Source organism: Pinus tabuliformis, chromosome 5_1, assembly GCF_031772625.1.
Source record: "Pinus tabuliformis cultivar Carrire ecotype Pingquan chromosome 5_1, CPIR1, whole genome shotgun sequence".
Lineage (NCBI taxonomy): Eukaryota > Viridiplantae > Streptophyta > Pinopsida > Pinales > Pinaceae > Pinus > Pinus tabuliformis.
In genome coordinates, this window is record NC_142305.1 from 797,104,419 (window position 1) to 797,127,627 (window position 23,209).

The following is a 23,209-nucleotide window of genomic DNA, read 5'->3' on the forward strand; positions in this document are numbered from 1 at the left end:
AGAAATTTGATCTCAAAAAAAAAAACCCCCAAAAAATCATATCTGAGTATTCCCACTAATCCTGCAAATTCTCTTGAAATAATGCAAAGAGTATCCTATTTGCAGGAAAGAGGAACCTCCTACTCTCTTACAAAGCTTTTATTTATAAATTTAGAAATGAAATCTCCAAAAAGGAGTTTGTTGCAAGGCAGTTTAGATATCTAATTTTGGAGCTGTAAAAATATTTTTTCTTTCTCTTATCCTCAATATAATTTCTCCAATACTATTGGTTATGATATATTGAAACAAATTCTGCGAAAACAAATCAAAATTAAAGGTAAAAATGATTAAAAAAAAGGAAGAGAAAATTCAGATTTCTAAAAGTGTGAAAAACAAATTAACAAATTCAAATATAATTTGATAAATTAATAAAATTTAAATTATGCTTTCCCTCACTTTTCTTTGGAGAAAATATTAATTGAATAATCTTAGGATGAGTTAGCAAAAAAATCTTCCTGGCTAAAGAAATTCTTCCAAAACAAACACAGGAAATTAATTTTAGTTGAAAATTCGTAGCCTTCACTTCTGCTGATTTTTTGGAATAGTAAATGAATAAAACTACTTGACTTGATGTTGTTAGATTGTTGTTCATGGAAATATATTTCTAACAAACCCTCATTTGCCTCATTTTGTTGAGTAAAACTCAAGCTATCACTTGTCAAATTTTGAGTTCTAAAATTATTTGCTTGCTAAAAAATACTAAAAAATTTCATTAATATTCTGATGTTAATGTATTTAAAAAGTATTGAAAATAAGTAAAATAAAACAAAAATATATAATAAAAAGGTAAATTACAAATAAAACAAATATATATATATATATATATATATAATATTATAAAGAGGGGGTGGGTTGGTTTTAATGGTTTAAAATCAATGTTGGAGGAGTGTTTAATATGGAATACGTAAAAGGTTAGTATGGAGGAGGGGGACCACATGGAGAGTGGGACCTTTTCCGCCATCATTTAAAATTTAACAAAAAGATAGCTATAGTTTAATTAGCTAGAGGAATTGCCCATAAAGTTATGGAAATTTCGGTTATATTTAGAGAAAATTTGGCAAGGATTTTTGTAAATCCAAGTTATAGTTGTTAAATTTCAAAATTATAGGTTTCCTACAGGTTTTTGATGCCGCTGAATCCATTTCCACCATCAAAAACACGATTCAAACACTGCCTCTACAATATTTTTTGAATTTTTTTTGCCTGGATTCTGGCCACTTTTGGCCGTCTGGGTAATTCCTCCGCCTCAGTAGACGACTCCAAAAAAATACCTTTGTGTCTTTTGTATTATATCGGGCAATTCCTCCACCTCAATAGACAACTCCAAAAAAATACCTTTGTGTCTTTTGTATTATATACTCACGCCCCCATTTGATATCATGTTTATGTCCCCTCGGGTTTGGCTATCTCAAATGTTTTGATATGCGCTGAACTTTAAACTTCCTTCGAGGGAGCGACGAATCCTTTAATTATTATATATATATATAGATAGATATATATATATAGATATAGATAGATAGATAGATATATATATATATATATATTATATTTGTTAAAACTTGTTTTATTTAATTTTTTTTTAATAAATAATTAAGAAGATTATATTAATAATAGCTAAAGAGTGGGCATAGGCATCCTAAATTTTGTCTCTAAAGATTCACACCTGTCTACTTATACAAAATTTCAACTCTAGGCTGCAAATCAATCTTTTTACAGAGAAACTTGTACTCAGGACTTGACAGAAAGAACCAAGACGAAGAGAGTTTTTGCAGGATAACATAGGACTAAAAAATGACCGTCATAAAATACGAAACCTCCATCCTTTAGCCGCATCCATTTCCAGGAGAGTCAACCTCCCTCAAGCGACGGGGATTCTTTGATTCATGAGCAGTGCTGGGACCGTAGTTGTTGAAGACGAGCTGAACAAAATTAGAGATTATTGCTAAGGGACCGTAGTTGTTGAAGACGAGCTGAACAAAATTTAGCTTCTGATAGAAACTGGAAGGATTTCCTTTGACATTCCACCCTATCATCGTGTCTTTTCCTAGCTTCCAACAGAGCTTTTGCCAATCCTAGGACCTTGTCCATCAAAAGCGTCATCATCATAATCCGGATTTAACGGAGGCTCCGCCATACTTAGAGAAAGTCACTGAAAATAGTATGAAGGTGCACCAACAAAACAGAGTTGTCCACCTAAGCTAGCAATGGAGATTGACCGTACAAACCCCATGAAGCCCAAGGTACCATTAAATAAACCACATTGAAATTTTGGCACGAAGCAATCTGAACCAATTTGAATTAAATAATATAATATAATATTTACGTAAACAATAATTACAGGGCTAATTAAATAATTAAAATTTATATTTATAATTAAATTAAATAAAAATTAAATTAATTATTTTATATTATATTGATTGTTTTATGTTACCAATAAAAGTTCTAAAGATTATTTTTAAGGAATATATACTTAAATAATAATATAATAATGTATTGGAGTAAATAGTTGTGTAGGAAAAATATTTTTCTAACTATTATAAATTGATAAAATTTAATAAAGTTTTTCAGATATGTCTATAGCCATATTTATTTCTAAACACATCTGGCATATTTTTTTATTTTTTAAATGAATGGACAAGATTTCATCTAAGTGGAATATCCTTTGTCGTGTATAAACCCTTTGAGGGATACGATGTCACTGAGGACTATTATCTTATGTGTTACCATGTTTAAAAATATTTTTTAATAAGAGAATAAAAAATGGAAGAACACATCAGTAACTAGAAGAGGAACCAGTGTTGCTTCCATCCTCTTTTTCAACCAATTAGATAATGACACTTCTTTTCCTCCTTACCATTATATCAAAAGATCATGGCGCTTCCATTCTTCTACCTACCTACCATTATATCGAACCAACAGATTCAATTTCATGTGTGTGTGCAACACCTCAAATGAATGGTACCATTATGTCGAACCAACAGATTCAATTTCATGTGTGTGTGCAACACCTCAAATGAATGGTTTCATTATACTTCTAGGTGATTATTGTGGTTGGTTTCTACACCACACATTAATGTGGATGACTATTGTGGTTGGTTTATATGTAGCACATTAATGTGGGTGATTACTGTTGTATTCATTGTTTCAAATCGACAGTTGTGGTTGTTAGAGAGGATCAGAATTGTTTCTACCATTGCCAAGGTCAAGCAGGAGAAAGAATTGATCACATTTCAGGTGCCATGGATGAGTATAGTTTGGTAGGGTTAGTATGTCAACAAATCTATGATTTAGTAGATTGGAAAAATTTTTGCGACAAACATTCATATGTTTCATGTTATGTCGAGTTTTCCACTCCTTGAAGGTTTATAATTTTGTTATTTTTTCCTCGATGATATAAAATTATTGCATTTTTTTGTTATTATGAAGATTTATGATTGTAGTTTTAATTTTTTACAAGAATATAAAATTAAGAACCTTCTTACACAAAACATATCGACTATAAATATACCTTGGAATTGTGAAAATCATGATTATTCCTAGCTAAGATATTTTCAAAGATTTCTGCATGAAGAATCTCTGGAGAATTTAATATTGGGTCGAAAATGATAGTTTTATTAAAGCGCAAGAATAACAACATTTGGTTGAATGGTCACAATTAACTTCACTATTCACTGCCTGGAAGAATCTTCAGCCTATAAGAATAATCATAAGTGGAAATAATTTCAAGGACAAGGTACCAATCTCCATTAATTAGCGTCAATGAGTTCTTGATTCTTTCTCACTCTGCGTGTTTGTTTTTTCTGCTGCTTGCCCCGACCCGATATATCTTTTATTGAGTGATTACCACTTTTCAAGAATATCGCACGATGGATTATTCCCTTGAATTAACAAAAATTCATTTCTTAAGGGAAACATTATCATAAACTTGTTTATAATTCATGGGTTTATTGTTGCATTTTAATGGATTTATTTGCATATTGTATGTTTTGTACATTGTTAAGTTAAATTGAACACAAAATGAAAACAGTTAAGCTAATCTATATTCTTGCAGTGATCTTGTATTGTTTTGTACATTATTGAGTTAAATTTAACACAAAATGAAAATAGTCAAGTTGAACCATATTCTTGCATTATTTGATTGAATGTTAATATGTTTTTTAATGAAATTTTCAAATTATAAAATAAATAAAAATTATAAATAATAAATGTGTCCTTATTTCACAATTAGTTTTTTGGAACTTTACTTAAGTAATGACAATTTTAGAAATAGAAAATAAATATATATTTGTTAAACCATTATAAAGATAAAATATAAATATATTTATAGAAAGTTTTTCCTAATTAATAAATAAATTTGCACATGTATTAACTGGTCTTGATAAAAAAATTTAACATCTATTAAATACTTAGTCTTTAGAGTGACTAAGAATAAAAAAATTAACATATATTAGATACTTAGTCTTTCAAGTGACTAAGAATTATTAACAAAAGCTTAGTTTCTTGCGAGTTAATAGTCAGTAAATACCATAAATGGAGACAAAAAACATTGCATGGTTTATAGTTATCATGCAGAAGGTTAAACCAATTTTTTCAATTTGGAATGTTTTATATAATACACTTAAACTTTATAGGAGAGAAGATTAGTAAATACCATAAATGGAGACAAAAAAACATTGCATGGTTTATAGTTATCATGCAGAAGGTTAAACCAATTTTTTCAAATTAAAATGTTTTATATAATACACTTAAACTTTATAGGAGAGAAGGTTAACTATTTTCAGACCTTTTTCTATCTCAAAGCTCTACAAATAAACTTAACTTGGAAATACCCAGTGCCCATGCACATGTGTTGTATTTAAGCGTTATTTTAAATGAAAAAAGTTATTTACAGTATGCTCCAACATACATTTAACTATTGTAGCCTCGATATCAATGCTTTAATATTGTTCATGGGAATGTATATATAATTCATTGATCTATGTGAGAGATTAGAAATTTTACCTAAATTATTTGTATATATTAATGATGTGTATTTTTAAATTCAATTTCATTAACAACATTAGCGTTTAATGTTTAAAATTAATATTTAATTTTTATCATAAATAAATTAATTAATTAAATGAATTAAATTATATGTAATTGTTTTTTATGTTATTATAAAATAATGAAAATATTAATTAAATTATACTAAATTACTAGTCAAACAACAAAATCACATCTACAAATACACTAGCACTATTTCCATAAATTACATGATATATATTTCATTTAAATTAAATATTTCTTAAAATTACATATGAAAAAGCCCAAAAAGCCAATAATCTTCATAACCCATAAAGGATTGATTTCATTGATAAGCCTTGACATGATTCCAATATTTTCATGACCAAAGTATCCAATATGATAATGTGCAAGATATTGTCGTCTACTTATTTTATTATAAACTACAGGGACAGGGACATCACCATTGCAAAGGCCAACATTTCTACAAGGTAACCTACTTATAGTCAAACATCTCATATGTCAAGTATTGAAATTAATATTATTATGGATTTTCCCGAATATTTTAAATTCGGACAAAATCAATAAAAAATAATCTTATTTATTTTTTAAAATAATCTAAAAATGAGAAAATATTCTAAAAACGAGAATATTTTGGAATTTTATGCCAAGTAAATAAAGTTAATGTTGACAGAAATTTGTTGAACCTACTTTAAAAAATAAGGTAAACTACCATTTAAATTTAAGATATAATCATATGGTTTATAATATTAATTTTAAAGTTTATAATTTCAAGATTTAATTAATTAAACTTAGGCTTTAATATATTGATCTTAGAGTTTATAATATTAATCCTAGGTTTTATAATATTAATCATAAGGTTTATAATATTAATCGTAGGGTTTATAACCCTAAGGTTTAATATATTAAATTTAGGGTTTGATATATTATATGTTAGGGTTTATAATCTTAATTTTAGTGTTTATATATTAGGTTTTATGATGTTATGGCTTTATAATATCAATATATAAATATGAGGGTTTATAATATTAATCTTAAGATTTAATATATTAAAACTAGGGTTTAATATATTAAATTGAGGTTTACAATCTTAGGTTTATAATATTAGTGTTTAATATATTAAACTTAAAGTTTAATATATTAATATTAAGGTTTAATATATTAATCTTACAGTTTATAATATTAATCTTAAAGTTTATAATATTAATTTTAGGATTTATAATCTTAGGGTTTATAAAATTTATCATAAGGCTTATAATTATAGGGGTTATAAATTAATCTTAGGGTTTAATATTAATGTTAGGGTTTATAATATTAATCCTAGGGTCTATAATATTAATCTTAGGGTTTCTAATCTTAAGGTTTAATATATTAAACTTAGGGGTTATAATCATAGGGTTTATAATATTAGGTTTAGTAACATTAATATATTAAACTTAGAGTTTATAATATTAATTCTAGGGTTAAAAATTTTCCTAGGGTTCATAATATTTATCTTAGGGTTTAATATTAATGTTAGGATTTATACTATTAATCTTAGGTTTTTATAGTACTAGAGTTTATAATAGTAATCCTAGGACATAATATTAATCATAGGGCTTATAATATTAATCTTATGGTTTATAATCCTTGCCTTTAATATATTAAACTTAGGTTTAAAATATTAATCCTAGGGTTTACAATATTAATTTTAGGGTTTATAATATTAATCTTAGGGTTTATAATCCTAAGGTTTTATATAATAAAATTAGGGTTCATTATATTAGTCTTAGAGTTTATAATATTGAGTTTTATAATGTTAGGATTTATAATATATGGTTTAATATTAGGGTTTAATATTTTAAAGTTGGAAATAGTTTATTCAATGTCGCATTGTGACAAACATTGTCTCAATGCCATAATCAGTTTGACAATCATTGACGCAATGTTACATTACATTGCAATTTATGTAATGTTGTATTGTGATATTAAAAATTTGGAGTTTATTATTAGGGTTTATAATATTAGGGTTTAACATTAGGTTCATAATTTATAATATTAAGGTTTAATATTAGGATTTGTAGTATTAGTATTTATAATATTAATGTTACGTTTTAATATTATTCTTAGGGTTTATAATATTAATCTTATGGTAACCCGGATGCGGGTGATCACAACTGCATTCAATGATAGATTATACCAAGCAGACACCTGGCCTGACGGATGGCAGGCGAAAGGTCTACAAGGTACGCGTCGTAGGAGGTTGCTTCAGGTTCATGGCAGGTGAATTAAAGCCTGATCAGTCTCGAAGCGAGTTTGATATCAATGCGAGCATGGCTACTCTGCACACAATTCGGCTCATTAACATGGATCGGCTCAACACCTCTGTTGCAGTTAATGACTCTGTTCTTTATGAAGCTAAGCCGCTTCAGCTCTCTTGTCTGGTCTTTCCTGTCTGCTTAATCGCCCGGCTCTGGAATCGTCAGGATTTTATCAGTTCTCCCACCATCTCGGGTTTACTCTGTCTCAATCGTTCTCTCAGGTCTTTTGCTGCTGATACAATGCCTCGCAGTCGAGGCATCCCGCGTCGTGGAGGTTGGTCAGGGAACAGGGGTCACCCCTCTCCACCCACTCCTCAGCAGGTTGCCCCCATTGCGTTAGTCCCTCCCTCATCTCTGCCTTCAGACCAAGATAGGCTTATCTCGAATAACTCTTACCAGACCTCCAGGTTTATATTCCAAAGTCGGCTCAACAGGCCTGTGGTGACGGTGAATTTTACCGTTTTTGTCTGAGAGGAGGAAAGCAACCAGCTTAGTTCGACTCCACCCGCTTCCTCACCTTCTCAGGATGACAGTATTCTTCTTGGGGATATGACTGGGTTAACGTTTCATGTTGACCGCATGCAGGAGGACGCCCCTGTCTCAGCTGCGCCTCAGCAACCTGTCCCAGCTCAGGAAGATGATATTGTATGCGAGCCATCCCAAAGAGCAACTGGCTTTTTACATCTGGTTACTGATTCTGATGGAGCGCCAGTTCTGGACGAAGAAGGGCTCGTGACCTGGGTCGCTTCACCAAGCCAGGCAAAGGAGGATCTGCCAGCTTCTCCAAGCCATGCGGATTAATCTCTACTCCTTTCTGTTGGGTCGCCTTCTGGTTCACATGCTATGCAATTTTGGTACTGTGTCTTTGATTTTGCAGTTAAATGTTCTTGTCTGTGTCACTCTCATGCTTCAGGTAGCAACTTCAGACAACACAAATTTCAATTTTTGTTTTAAATACAGCCATGCTAGTCGCTACAGTGTTTTTGAGGTAAGTGAAGGTTATGTTAATTGTAGTCCTGGTAAATTTTGTCAATTTGTCAGGGACCGAAATCAAATCTCTGAGGTCTGTATTGTAAATCTGGTTGACAGTTTAAACTGTAAAGTCCCTGATTTTTTGGTTGAGGAATGGCCTCGGCCTCCTTTGAGGTCATGACCTCATTGTACATATTTTTTCACCTTTTTTAATAGAATTAGTATTTACAGAGAAAAAAAAAATATTAATCTTAGGGTACATAATATTAATCCTAGTATTTATAATCTTAGGGTTTAATATATTAAACTTAGAGTTTACTATATTAATGTTAGGGTTTATAATATTCGTTTTTATTATGTTATGATCTACAATATTTGGTTTAATATTGTGACATTGGAATGGTACATAAATATATTCAATGTCACATTGTGATAAACATATTCTTAACACAACAATCAATCTGATAATTATTGTCGCAATGTTACATTACATTGCAATTTATTGAACGTCGCATTACAACATTACAAAATGGGGGTTTATTATTAGGGTTTCGAATATTGGGGTTTAATATCAAGTTTATAATTTATAATACTAGAGTTTAATATGAGGATTTGTAATATTAATCCTAGGTTTTATAATCTTGTGGTTTATAATATTAATCTTAGGGTTTAATATTAATCATATGACTTATAATATTAATCTTAAGGTATATAATATTAATCCTAATGTTTATAATATTGGGTTTTATATTGTTAGGATTTTTAATATTTGGTTTAATATTGTCACATTGGAATTGTACAAAAACCATCCAACGTCACATTGTGACAAACATTGTCTCAATGAGGCAATCAATCTAATGGTCATTGTCGCAATATTACATTACATTAAAATTTATTCAATGTCGCATTACGACATTACAAAATTTAGGTTAATTTTTAGGGTTTATAATATTGGGTTTATATTAGGGTTTAATATTAGGTTTATAATATTAATCATAGGGTTTATAATATTAATCCTGGGGTTTAATATTGGGTTTACAATATTAATCTTAGGGTATATAATAGTAATCTTAAGACTTAATATTAATCTAAGGGTTTATAATATTGGGTTTTATAATGTTAGGGTTTATAAATTTTTGTTTAATATTAGGCTTTAATATTATGATGTTGGAATGATACAAAAATCTATCCAATCTCACATTGTGACAACCATTGTCTTAATGTGACAATCATTGTTGCAATGTTACATGACATTATAATTTATTCAACGTTGCATTGGGACATTACAAAATTAGATTTTAATATTAGGGTTTATAACATTAAAGTTTCCTATATTCGGTTTATAATATTAGGGTTTCTAATAGTGGGTTTATAATATTACAGTTTATAATATTGGGATTAATATTAGGGTTTATAGCATTGGGTTTAATATTAAAGTTTATAGTATTGGGCTTTATATTAGGGCTTATAATACTGTATTTAATATCAAGTTTTAATATCGGGTTTATAATATTGGTTTTAATATTAGGATTTATGATATTTAGTTTAATGTTAGAGTGTATAATATTTGATTTAATATCAAGGTTTATTATTGTGATGTTGGAATTTTATAGAAACATATCCAGCATTGCATTGTGACAAACATTATTGCAAAGTGACAAACAATTCGATAATCATTATCACAATGTTACATTATATTGCAATTTATTAAATATTAAAATTCAAAATTAGGTATAAATATTAGGTTTAATAGAAGATTTAAATATTAGTTTAAACTTAATCGCTTAATTGAATACTTAACTTATCCTGATATTAAAGCCATTATATTAAAACCCTATACTAATCCAACAATTCATTATTAAAACCCAATATAAATACTAAAACCCTACCTAATAAACTTTTATTATAATTATATGTTAATTGATATAAATGTTATAATTATAATATAATAATATTAATAATAATAATTATTATTATAGTTATAATATAATAATACTTATGATAAAAAAAATTATTATTATATTAAGATTACAAACTCTAATATATATAATATTATATTAGGGTTTACAATATTAATCTTAATATATTGAATCTTAAAATTAATATTATTATAATATAATTATTATTAATTCTTATAATTATATTATTATTATTATTAATATTATAATATTATAATATTATGTATGTATTAATTAATGTTAATATTAATATTAAAATTAAATTTTTATTATACATGTTTTAATTATTAATATGGTTGATATATGTTTATTGGTGTATATCAATTACATTTACTAATATAATTGTGTATGTGTTTGATATATATCTATCAATGTATATCAACCATATTTTTTAATATAACTATGCTAATATAAATATAATTCTATACATAATTTCTTGTACGAAACATTAATTTTTTATTTTAAATCAATTTAAATTATCAATATTTAATCCCATTTAAAATTAATTTAAAAAATAACCTTATTTTTATATTATTAAATATTACAACCTTAAAAAAATAAAAATAAATAAATAAATAAAAAATAAATTTATGTATCTTATGCATCACTATACATTTCATAATAACGTTAAGATTAAGAGAATATTTAAATAATGCATTTAATCAATTAGATTTATACATTGGTTTCATTATGATTTTCTTAACGTGTATCATGTTAGTAGGATGTTTTTAAATTTATTTTAAATGTTGATGGATTGATTTTCTATGTAGATTTACTTAGTTCTTCCGTATGTATTTACAATGCAGTTATATATTATATATATATATATATATATATATATATATATATATATATATATATATATATATGTTTTTAGGTTGGAGTAAGTTTTTTTATATTTTATAGTATATAAGTTTTTATTATATTATATATTTTAAAAAGAAATATATATATGAGAAAGTGTGTTAATGGAGAAAGAGAGTATGTGACTACATCATTTCTAATTGCATTTAAGAAGGGATAAAGGAGTGGTTATCTCACCCCATGTAACTACACAGGTTAAACAATATTGATCCCTTCACATTAAGATGGCAGTTTATATTATGTGTGTGAGCTCTTAGTTTAGTAACCTCTGTTTCACTTTTTCTTATAGCCTTTGCAACATTCCGCTGCTATAGGTGGGATATTTCCCCCAATACACTAACTTTGAGGAGTCCATACTTGTTTTTCATGGTCCCGTGTACTGTGGTATTCCTTATGGCTCACCTCTCATATAGGAGGAAGATATATCACACAGAGTTGGTCCTAATAGAATTCTATTGCATGATAATCTTGGCTCCTGGGAAGTGGACCTTTTGTTCATCCTCCTAGTGTTGATTATTCGCATGAGGAGAAAGACAACAATTGTCAAGGAGGTGACCTATAGAACATTGGTAGTGATGATAATAGAGGATAGAATAGTGGCGGGAGGTGACTAGAAAATACTTTTCCTCTTCTTGTAGCATCTCGAAGACCGTTGGGTCATACATTGCATGGTATTTTTTCTATGTCCAATATTTAGCTCCTTCAACTTTGTCAATTTGCTAGTCTTTGTAGGGTGGACTCTAGTTCATAATTTATGAAGTGTCTTGGTGGTGTGTACTTTTATCAATGTCACTAGATTCCTATGGTTGTTCAATCATTCCCAAAGATCTTCTCTTTTTTCTTATCCCCTGCTACATCTAGCTAGATTACACTCTAAACTTTCCTAGAAGATGAGTGTTAAAATTTTTTCCATTATGTTAAGAATCCTATCATCTTGGTTTATCAGTTTATCTATTTATTAGGGGTTGTTCGTAATCCAATCTATTGTATCTCATAATACCATGCACTACTAATGGATGTGTTGTTTTCAGGTGTTCGAAGGCAGAGGCCCTCAAGTTTGGTTCTGGCATTAATCCTAGACTCATAACACTATGACCATTTCCAATTCTTCCACTCCTGTGGAAATCCAAGAGGAAATTCACCAAGTCAAAGTTTTTACTATTGATGACCACCAACAATGCTATCATTATTTAATCCGAGCCAAAGTAGCCAATTTTGTTTTCGACTTTGGGCATACTAGAGGACTATGGAGCTAATACCTTAATTCCATTGTTCATTGGAAAATGAAGGCACTTCTAGCCAGGGTCCTGAAGGAGAAGCACGAGGACTACAATGATATTATTTCCTTTCTGAATGAAATTCAGCAAGTCCAACGCCATTAGCATCTTATCTCGTCAATCTAGATTTTTTTTTCCCACATAGAGTTCCATCTTCAGTTTTGTCTAAAGCCTCCATCCCCCACAGGTACAAGCACCCGATATCTGACCCCAATCACTTCATTAGACACATGATGTTTCATTCAACCTCTTAGCTTATGCATTTTACGTTCAGTAAAATATTTTATTTTAACAATAGTCACTTCATTAGGCACATGATGTTTCATTCAACCTCTTAGCTTATGCATTTTACGTTCAGTAAAATATTTTATTTTAACAACTATATATCTAATAGTAATACATATTTTTAATTTGATAAACATAAACTTTAACAATTCAAATTTCTCGTGTGACAAACTGCAGCAAAATTCAATCTAAATTATGATATCCATTTTTTTAAAATAACATTTTGAAACAACAAAAATTTTAATTATTTATATATATATATATATATATATATATATATATATATATATAATTACACATATCTAAATATAAAAAAAAAAATATCTAAATTACATAATATATATTACATTACAAATATGAAGTAAAAAGTTGATTTTATAAGCGTTATTATCAATTTTCATTTTTAGTATTTTAACCATTTAAATATTTATTTTTTAATCTTTTGTTAAACTAATTTCTATCTCTTATTTAGATTTTTAAATCTTAATCGTATATAATTAATAATTTTTTTATTCGTATATTTTTTTATTTTTTCTCTTTCTTGAATCTATAAATGTATCTGTCCAATTTATGTGAATCTTGATCACTTCTTATTTTTGTGAGTTGAATGCAGTAGACCGCTTTTAGTTAATACTCAATTTTTTCATAATAAAATTCAAATTTAGTATTTCTATAAATATGATGTTTTATAAAGCCTGTTTAACACCTCAACTAACACCAAATCATTGAACTTAGTATCCCCTACATTTTTAAGCGCGACTCATGAATGGACTCCACTCTCAATTTGGGTTGTTATTTATACCTAATTAACCATTATGATTTCCTTTACATAATGTTTTTAACCCTTTTTAAACATGTGAAGTATTCATATGGGAATTGTTGAGAGAGGTTTTCAGTATACCTATGGATATAGGTAATGGTAAGTTATATTTTAATTCATTTATTGATATGTATATAAATATTTTTCATAGATAAAAGTAATGCATATAAGTATTTTTCTAAGATAAATGGAATGGAAAGCCCAATCCTATATAGGAAAGAAAATATTTATATTTATTTGTGAAGGTAAAGGAGGGGAGTAATTATAATGAGAATTAAATAAAATAAAATAAAATAAAATAAAAAAAGAAGAGAGGAGAGTGAAAAATAGATAATTTATTGATATTTATTGAAAAGTATTTTTATATAATAAAATTAAAAGTATATTTATTCATAAAAGATGACAATCGTTTCTAATATATTATAAATAAAAAAATTGATGTGAAAGGTTTATAAAGTAAATTTTACAATTTATATGTTTTATTAGATTTTAGAAATGTAAGAGATTATTTAGAATTTTTGTGCATTTTATTTATATATTCTAAAAGCATTAAAAGAAGTTTTAATCATAGTCTTTTGTTGAATTAAAAGGTTAGGAATGTTGGTAGCCTGACAAATATTTTGAAAATTTGATCAAATATTAGTATAATATTGATAATTTAAGAGAAATTTCTTTCATTTTCAACCCTCTTCATGTTGCAAAGGTGATATATTCTTTCATCCCATGGTGTTTAGGAATTGACCAATGTCGAGTTTCTCTATGAAGCTAATGAGAATTTGTTCTTGTTTTATCAATTCTTATTTTCTTCTTAACATTAGTTAAGATAGAGATATTTTTATTTTCGAGTGTGGACTTAATCACCACCTTATAATATCTTAGTTTCATTTTTCCATTTAACTCTTTAGCACCTCATAATTTTTCCTTAAATTTTGGTGTAATAATATTGTTCATATCATCCTTGTTCTACAAAATGATCTCCTCCTTTATTCCAAATGGTATAGACAAAGCTAGATATCCTTATGCCATCCCTACTTGAGACAAAGATGGGGTTTTGGATAGAGTTGGAAGATTTTTTAGGAAACATATTTCCTTCCATGTTGTTTAACTTTTTCTTATACATATGACAACTAATCATAGACATGCTTTTAATGGGTGAAGGCTTGCTTCAATTAGGAGGATAGGATAGGGAGTATTCCCTTTAATCTTGCGATTGAAGGTTATAAACTACTTTTGGATATATGATATATTCCTCAACATGTCTCTAGATATACTACAACCACAAACTTTACATCCATATAAAATAATAGGAGTGACGAGAGTCTCAAAGAGGAGTTTTTTTTAATGAAATATCCAAAGATTTGTTGGCTTACAATTGATTTCAAGCCCATAATAAGATTGATGTCGTCCATTTATTTTTTTCTCAATGTTATAGTTTCAATTGAGCTTGTGATGGATATCGATTTCAAGATATTTGTATGGAGGAATCCTTCAAGTTTGTTGTTGTCGATATGAAAGTATCATATTTGATATTTTAGCATTTAATTATCATGAATTTAGTTTTGTCAATATTAATAGTTATTCCCATCTTCAAGAAAAAATGTTCGATGACTCTTAGTTATTTTCCAAGATCGTAATGGCTCCTTGCCAAAAGAATATTACGTCTATACCAATGAACATGGGGCTAGCACAACCTAGATATTCCAAACACTCATCTAACATATCAATGTATATGCCAAAAAGATTAGGGGACTCTACTATTGCATTTGATTTCTTCTGGCCAACTCTCCGTGATCCTAAACTTTGAAATAGCATTCTCATATAGCCTTGTCACAACAACCCTCAACTTGAGAGGAACAATTATCTCTTTCAACATCTTATATGATTTTTTCATGGGAACAATGTCAAAATATTTTCTAAAGTCAATAAAACAACATAAAATATAAGTTTTTTATTATTGTGACATTCCAATGTAATGAGCCTAAGGGTAACAAGGTAGTTAATGATGTATCCTAAATTTTTCTTGGTCAATAGCTCTTTTACCATGGCTTTATATCCATAGGCTAATCTCCCTTTTCAAAATAATTCTGAATAGCTTGTCTAAGATGTGGTTAATCATAATGGAATTATAATTAGAGAGAATGTTTCTATCCCCATTTTTTAAGATATGCGCGATGGGCTTTGTTTCTAAGGATTATAGAAGCCTTTAATCATTGAAAAATTGAAGAACTTATGTATTTGAGGGATGAGGCTAAACCCTCCTATTTAAAAAAATTCAACTTGGTAGCCTATAATATCATTAGTTTTCCCATTAGAGAGTTGTTTAACCCCAAACTCAATGTCTTTTAGAGATAATATAGCATTCTCTATAAGGGCATTCAAAATGTTTTCCGTGGCATTAGGGGATTCATAAAGGTTTTTAATGTAGGAATTCCAATTCTTTTACGGAATTGAAGTATTTTATTTAGTTTTATGAATTAGAACTTTCCTCCAATACTTTCTAAGATCAAATTTATAAAGGTACAATAACTATTGTTGATGTATATTTATATAGTACTTTTTCTTTCTTTTAATAATAAATTTGTACATATTTATCTTATCAAACTTTAATGATTCATTACGAACATCCCTAATTTACTTTCTATATCAAGGGTTAATAGTTCTATTATTCATTTTATATGACACCTCAATAGAGAACATCTTAATGGAAGCAAATAGGGCTATACTAAAATTATGATAGAGGCTTTCGAGGTATCCTTATAAGTTAAGATGTGTAAGTCCCTAGTTAAATCCTTTACAAAGAGATCAATTTTACTCTTTTTTTTAAAAGAAGGTACCTTTGATTCTCACAATTCTCTTGCATGTGGTTTTTTTGCATGGAAAAGTGTATAGTTAAGGTTAAAGTTTTATGATCAAATTCAAGCTCATGCAGGGTATTTTTTAAGGATTTAATTTTTTTCCCATATATAGTATTGTAGGCGACTATTCTAGATTGAAAATTCATACATATATAATGTAAACAAATATTCAATAAAAAATATGTAATTTACTATTGAAAATGACATTTTTAGCATATATCATCCATTTAGCCACATATATGTAAAAAATAGGTGAATTTTTAACCAAATTAGCATTTTTTTTTTTTCAAAAAATGTCCAAAAGATAGCCCACTTGTGAAGTTTCACCCCTAAAATTTTCCCTAGGCTCATGGTCATTTAAGACATCAAAATTATTAATTTGGTTGGAAACATGGATATTGATATCACACAATCCACTACTCTACTACCAAGCCCATGAATACATGTCATCCGATTAGATTTTGACCACTTGATTAAGCCACTGCAAATTATAAGGTCTTGAGAACTACAGAGCTTGAATAAATCGGTATGAAATAAATTTTTAATCAGGTCTTCAAATTTCTTTTGTATCTACTGACTAAAACAAGGTGATCATATATCCAAAGTTGATTATAATTGGAATCATTTTTAAGAAGAATAGCTTGGTTAGTTATGGTTTTAGCATTAAATTGTCCTAACAAGAGAATATCACCTTTATTGCTTAGACTATGAATATCTTTTCCTAGGGTATTATAAAGGAAATTTTTACCTATATTTTTTATTATAAAATGTAGAGTTGATAGGTGTGAATGAAAAAATGAAATATAAATCCTCTTAATTTTAATGTTAGATATTTCGATCCAAATGTATTGATTAAGAGGGTATACCTTATGAACGTGAGTGTGGAGAGAAACAATATTTTTTATGTAATAGGATATTCCTTCAATCCCTTTGCAAGAGGATATCTTGTTCCTTGGTAACCATAAGATGGATGCATCTATGTGAAAGACTTTAGACTCATCATGTTCCCAAGTTTTGACTAAAAAAAATATCAATTTCACTTTAGATTTAACTTAGCATAAGACCTTTATACCATGAAAATCCATGACATTTCAAAATGATATCCAGAGTGTTACAAATTCATATTTATTACTCCCATTAGAAATATATTTCCTGTTTATAATGGTATCCTATGACAAATTCATGTTCAATACAACTTACCATAACATAGATCTCTCAGAAAACAAAGATATACTCATTATGAACTCGTCAGGTTCCCAAGTTTTCACTAGTTTTCACTAAAAAGATGTCAATTTCACTTGAGATTTAACTTAAAATAGGACCTTTACGCCATGAAAACCCATGACATTTCAAAAAAAATATCTCTCAATAGAAATATCTTTCTTATTTATAATGGTTTCCTATGACAAATTCGTGTTCACCACAACTTACCATAACATGAATCTCTTAGACAACAAAATTATACTCATTATGAACTCAGGATATTGCAGGAAGGAATTGAACCTAGATAGCGAGGATAACAACATTTCTCCCAACCACTTGAGCTACATCCAATTGATTAGCCTGGATAAATCTATCTTTCTACTCAAATATCTTTACACGGAAGGTGTCCCTTTCTGAAATTGGTTAGGCTAGGCATTGTCTACATTTTTCATCTTCATTTGACATTCGTTCATCTATTTTGACATGGGTCAACTTTAACTTAAGAAAGAAAAAAAATTTCTACCTTTTTCTTCTACATTTGACATTTGTCGGTCTGCTCTTTTGACATGGGTCAACTTTAACTTAAGAAAAAAAAAATTCACATCTTATTGTAAAATGGACCATTTTGCTAAATAAAATCTATTTATATATAAATAAATGTTATAAATAATAATGAAGAACATATCATAGAGGAACTTATTATAATTGGAATAATCTCAAATCCCTAAGAAATTGGTGGGTGGGGAGCCACGTGGCACAAATCTAAATATATCTAATTAATTTTTAATATTTAAATTAAAAGTAAGTTTGTTATTTATTTATTTTTAATGTTTTTGAAAAAGAATAAAAATAATAATGATAATTTAATTTTAATATTATTGGCTAAATTAAATATTAAATTGATATATGAGATATTTTCATTTAAAGTTTATATATATATATATCTATATATATATATATATATATATATATATATATATATATATATATTAAATTTCTCTGTATATTAAATTTATCTCCTTTATATTTATACTTTGTTAATATGAAATTAAAATTTATAATTTCTCTATTCCACATACAAAACAAATATATGTAAAATAAATAAATCAAAATTCTTAAGATAACACCCACATAAATTTGTTTTAGCTAATTATGATAAATTTCCTCCTTAAATCGTGTTTAACCGCAGAAGTTATTGGGCTTGTTTTTGTTTACGAATGGCTATACTTGACATAACGACTTCTTAACTATGATTAACTTACATGGTCACTCATTATTGTGGGTCTCACACGAGCTGTGCAAAGGCAAGGTAATTATTTTTGGACAGATGAGAAAGAAAGAAAGAAAATATTAACATACACAAGGTTAAATATAGCCTATAAGACCTCTTTTAGAGTGCAAAATTTGAAAAAAAGTATGCACCTCAAGAGATTTAACCCTCTTCAAAATGGATCTATATTTGTTCTAGAAAGAAAATATTAACATACACAAGGTTAAAGATAACCTATAAGACCCCTTTTAAAGTGAAAAATTTGAAAAAAAAAGTATGCACCTCAAGAGATTTAATCCTCTTCAAAATGGATCTATATTTGTTCTAGATATGCATATAGCATGTGTAACTTTTCATTTTTAAAATTGTATTGGATTATGTAAATTACACCACATAAATTTGCAATTCCAACAAATCTTTTCTAAACAAAATTTAAATTCAAATTTAAATTTAAAATTGGAATTAATGGCTCCAGGAAAATGGATCAAAATTAATTTAAAAATTCTAAAAATATATAGCTAAAATTTTAAAACAATCCCCCTTTTGTATGTTGATTGTAGAATATATATCCTGGAATATGAAAGATGCTCTTTATTTAATCTCATTATCAACACACACTTACTTCAGTCATTTCCTATGCAATTAAATTTTTTGTGTGCCAATGCCCACTAAGACCTATGATAATGTTTAGCTTGCATGTTATAGCTTGGATATAATATGTATATAAGATTTTGACATAGTGGTATGATTGGAAAAAAATAATGTTTCTCATCATTAGCTTGCATGTTATAGCTTGGATATAATATGTATATAAGATTTTGACATAGTTGTATGATTGGGAAAAAATTATTTAACCTTGGATATAATATGTATATAATATTTTGACATAGTTGTATGATTGGAAAAAAATGATTTAACCAGGTGGTTCGAGCAACATCTGTCACATAGGCATCGGTACAAGTGCAAGACTATTGCAAGCCTGAACACATTTCCTCCCCTCCATCCTCCGCCCTTTAGGTTGTTATCTTTCCTTTGCTGCAACATTTTTGCAGTAACATCATAGGCATGTTCAATTCCTTCAGTGTATCTTTGCACCTTTAGGGGCAATTGCTAGTTTATAACCTTCTTGATTACATGAGATAAGTTGTTTCAATTTGTGACATATTTTTTAATTATTCTTTTACTATTGCTAGTCTTTTCTCATCTTTATGCTCTTTAACCCATAAGCATAAGATTCAAGACTCTTTTATTACAATAAATATGGCTTTAAAATTATCATTTATTATTAAACTTTAAAAAAAAACAATATATTACTCATTGCTTTTGGAATAAACACTGTGTGACCATAATTTTTACTCTAAAAACAAATTGCCTCCTTCTTCTTCTCCTTAGTCCAGGCTGATGGGTGGAGTGTCCACCTATAATGTCACACAAGATTAAATATACTATACATAGTTCCATTTTGAAATTTTTTACTAATATGAATAACTATGAGAATCTTCCTTCTATTAATTTATATATTTTAAAAAATAATTTGTTATTTTTTCCATATTTCATATTTAAAAAATTATTTGAAGATAATAAAATCATTTTTTCCGCTAATTTCTATTATCTAATTCCTAACAGTGAATTCCTAACTAATTCATAATGGCTAATTGGAATGTATTTATGTTATTTAAATATTTAGAAAAATTGATATTTCACCTTTGTCTCGAGAATAAATCATATTAAATGATTCCAAACATCAATGAAATATTCATGATGTGATTAATATGAAAGGAAATCCCACTATCAATATAAATCATAAAATAATAAAATCTAACCGAACTTATTTTCTCCTTATTGAGTTTCATTGATTTTCATGTTAGTAGGAGATCATGCTTTCTCACATAATATAAAAGTATGCACTGAAATGTTAAATAGACTCTTAATAAATATAAGATTTACGTGTATATAAGGTTCGATGGAAAGATTCTATGCTATTTGTATTCGTCAAACATTTTAATTACAAGAGAGGCCATGTGATGTGAGTAGAGAATTTGGGTTCAAGTAATTTTTAGAAGGGTGATAATGTGATGGCTTTATGGTTAAACCTATTTGGTTAAATCTTGTTAAACAAAAAAAAATTCCACGTAAATTAAATCACCATTTAACAGAAAGCTAGTAACTAACGTATTTGACTTACAAACTATGAATACATTAATAAGAGGGTGCAGCGTGCATTCTGCGTAAACAATCACGGCTGCAGTCTTATAACAGACATTAGACAAATCATGCCTACATTATTAGAGATTGCAGCTTGAGTGATCAGTCACGGCTGCACTCTTATAACAGACATTACAGAAATTATGAATACATTATTATAAATTGCCGCTTGCAGTCTGCGTGATTGGTCGCGGCTGCAGTCATATTCGGCCTTATTAATAGAATCAAAGCAACGATCTTATCTGCCTACTAGAAGGATACCATTACATTTGCTGTTTGATTATTAATTAAATGCAGAACAGACCTTACGAATCTCGCCATTCGTGCCCGTCTTCACTCCAATGTTGCTCATCTTCACCATAGACTTTGTGAAAGCCAAGTTGAAGCTCGATACACCGAAAGTCCCTCCTGCGTAGTTTTGCACGAAAGGTTTGGTGGAATTGTCTCCCCAAAGCCTCTGATCTGATTCAAGGGCAGCGTTTCCTTCTCTCACGTTGCTGAAGAAAGTCGCATCGAATGTCGTGGAGCTTCCCTTGTCCAAATCAACTCTCTTCGATCCGTCACCACCCGAAGGGCACTGCGTTTGAAGATCGCTCAGGTATGCTGTATTGATTGTCGGATCCGCGTCCCCTGTCGATGTGAAGTTGTAAAGGCGGTAGCTGAAAAACTAGCAGTCGGTCTTTCCGATTGTATGAGCCCCTGAATGTAAAAATATAAAACCCACATAAGTTAATTATACCAGCAACATCAATAGCCGCAGCTATGTAGTGAAAAGAGCATGCAGAGCTCTCACCAGCAAGGATGACAAGATCTTCGGTTGTGAGGCCTTTGTCTGAGAACTTCTGCTTCAGTACGGTAACGGAATCGGACGGTGTCGGCAAATTAGCGGCGTCGGATGAAGACGATAGCAACCCGTCTCTCCTTCCTGTCGGGACAGACCAGCTCGGTCCATTCGTCTGTAATGCCAACAACATTAACACTTTCATTACCCAAAACCCAAATTAAAATGTAATGTAACCAAAGTTCAAAACATGCAGCTACATATCATGACATATTGCCGTGGAAAGAAAGTTTAGACTTTAGAGTGTTGCTATGAATTGAGAAATACAGGTGGGAAAAGTGATGAATACCAGAACTACTGCGTCACGGACAGAGAGTGCGAGAATGTCAGCGCATGAAACAACTCCTGGACATGCAGCTTCTACTTTGGTCTTCACATCTTCGATAACTTCGAATCCTCGCAACCCAAGATTTGTAAGCGCGTTTTTCTCTGCAGACGGACCAGTAATCAATATGGATCCATCACAGCCCTGCAATTAAGACGCTCATCTCATCATACACTTATCAAATCCATTTCTTTTACATAAAGTAAATCAAAAATAAATCCGTACGTTTATGAAGCAGTCGTGAAAGAAAAGCCTCAGCAGCCCTGGTGCAATGGTTTGGTCAGAAGCAAAATGTGATTGAATGGTGGATTTTACTAAATATTCAAGACTAGGACAAGTGTAGGAGTAAAATCCGACTCTAGTCCCCTGCGCTTCTCCAAAGACATGAGCAACGCTGGAGCAAACATAAATAAGCATAAATACCCTAAATGCAATTGCATTAATATTTGAACAGGTCTTCATGCTCTGCTTCATTCTCATGGAGTAGAGAAATCTAGAATTATCAGGAATTCAGCAATGCAAGTGAAGGCAGTGACTACTAAAATTTGCAAATGAGCGTTTTATAGCCAAACTGCCATGGTGTAGCTTCCAAAGTCAACGAACACCCTACCAACCCTACCGCATTAACGAATTGACTGACCGAAGTATAATCAAATTGTTGGATTCCACGGGGGATAATGGATTTTTCATTCGATCGGGACATCATTCGGGGAAATGTCGTTGTTGCAGAGTAATGACTTTGACTTCGTTTGCTAATCCATTCCACCGGTATTGCTTTATCAACTTGTAGCACGAGGTAATGTAAAAATAAGACTTGGCCCCATAGAATTCTAGAATGCTGCTCCACTTATACCTGTGAACTGATGACATTTTCAATAACTTTTAAACTATAAAATAGGAATGTGCTACATTGGCTTTACCGACCCTACTCGGATAAAGCAAATAGCAATTCCCTAGATTGATATTTGGGATT

The 23,209-nt window shown here is 29.3% G+C and overlaps 1 protein-coding gene across 1 annotated transcript; it reads right to left on the reverse strand.

Moving 5' to 3' along the window:
• Window positions 1-21,034: 21,034 nt before the first annotated feature.
• Window positions 21,035-22,753, reverse strand: LOC149167354 (cationic peroxidase 2-like). The gene is made up of 4 exons (XM_089431524.1): window positions 22,462-22,753; window positions 22,201-22,380; window positions 21,864-22,026; window positions 21,035-21,769 (listed from the first exon to the last, which is right to left on the reverse strand). Exons 1-4 carry the CDS (start codon window positions 22,714-22,716, stop codon window positions 21,738-21,740), a joined length of 630 nt encoding a protein of 209 aa, XP_089287650.1. The 5' UTR covers window positions 22,717-22,753; the 3' UTR covers window positions 21,035-21,737.
• Between the last annotated feature and the right edge of the window lie 456 nt (window positions 22,754-23,209).

Bases quoted from the DNA above. Each gene is read 5' to 3' on its own strand.
- LOC149167354 (XM_089431524.1), bottom strand. From the start codon at position 22,716: ATGAGAATGAAGCAGAGCATGAAGACCTGTTCAAATATTAATGCAATT. The intron at 22,381-22,461 runs GTACGGATTTAT...TCTTAATTGCAG, and splicing joins TTCACGACTGCTTCATAAAC to GGCTGTGATGGATCCATATT. The intron at 22,027-22,200 runs GTATTCATCACT...TTGGCATTACAG, and splicing joins TCCGTGACGCAGTAGTTCTG to ACGAATGGACCGAGCTGGTC.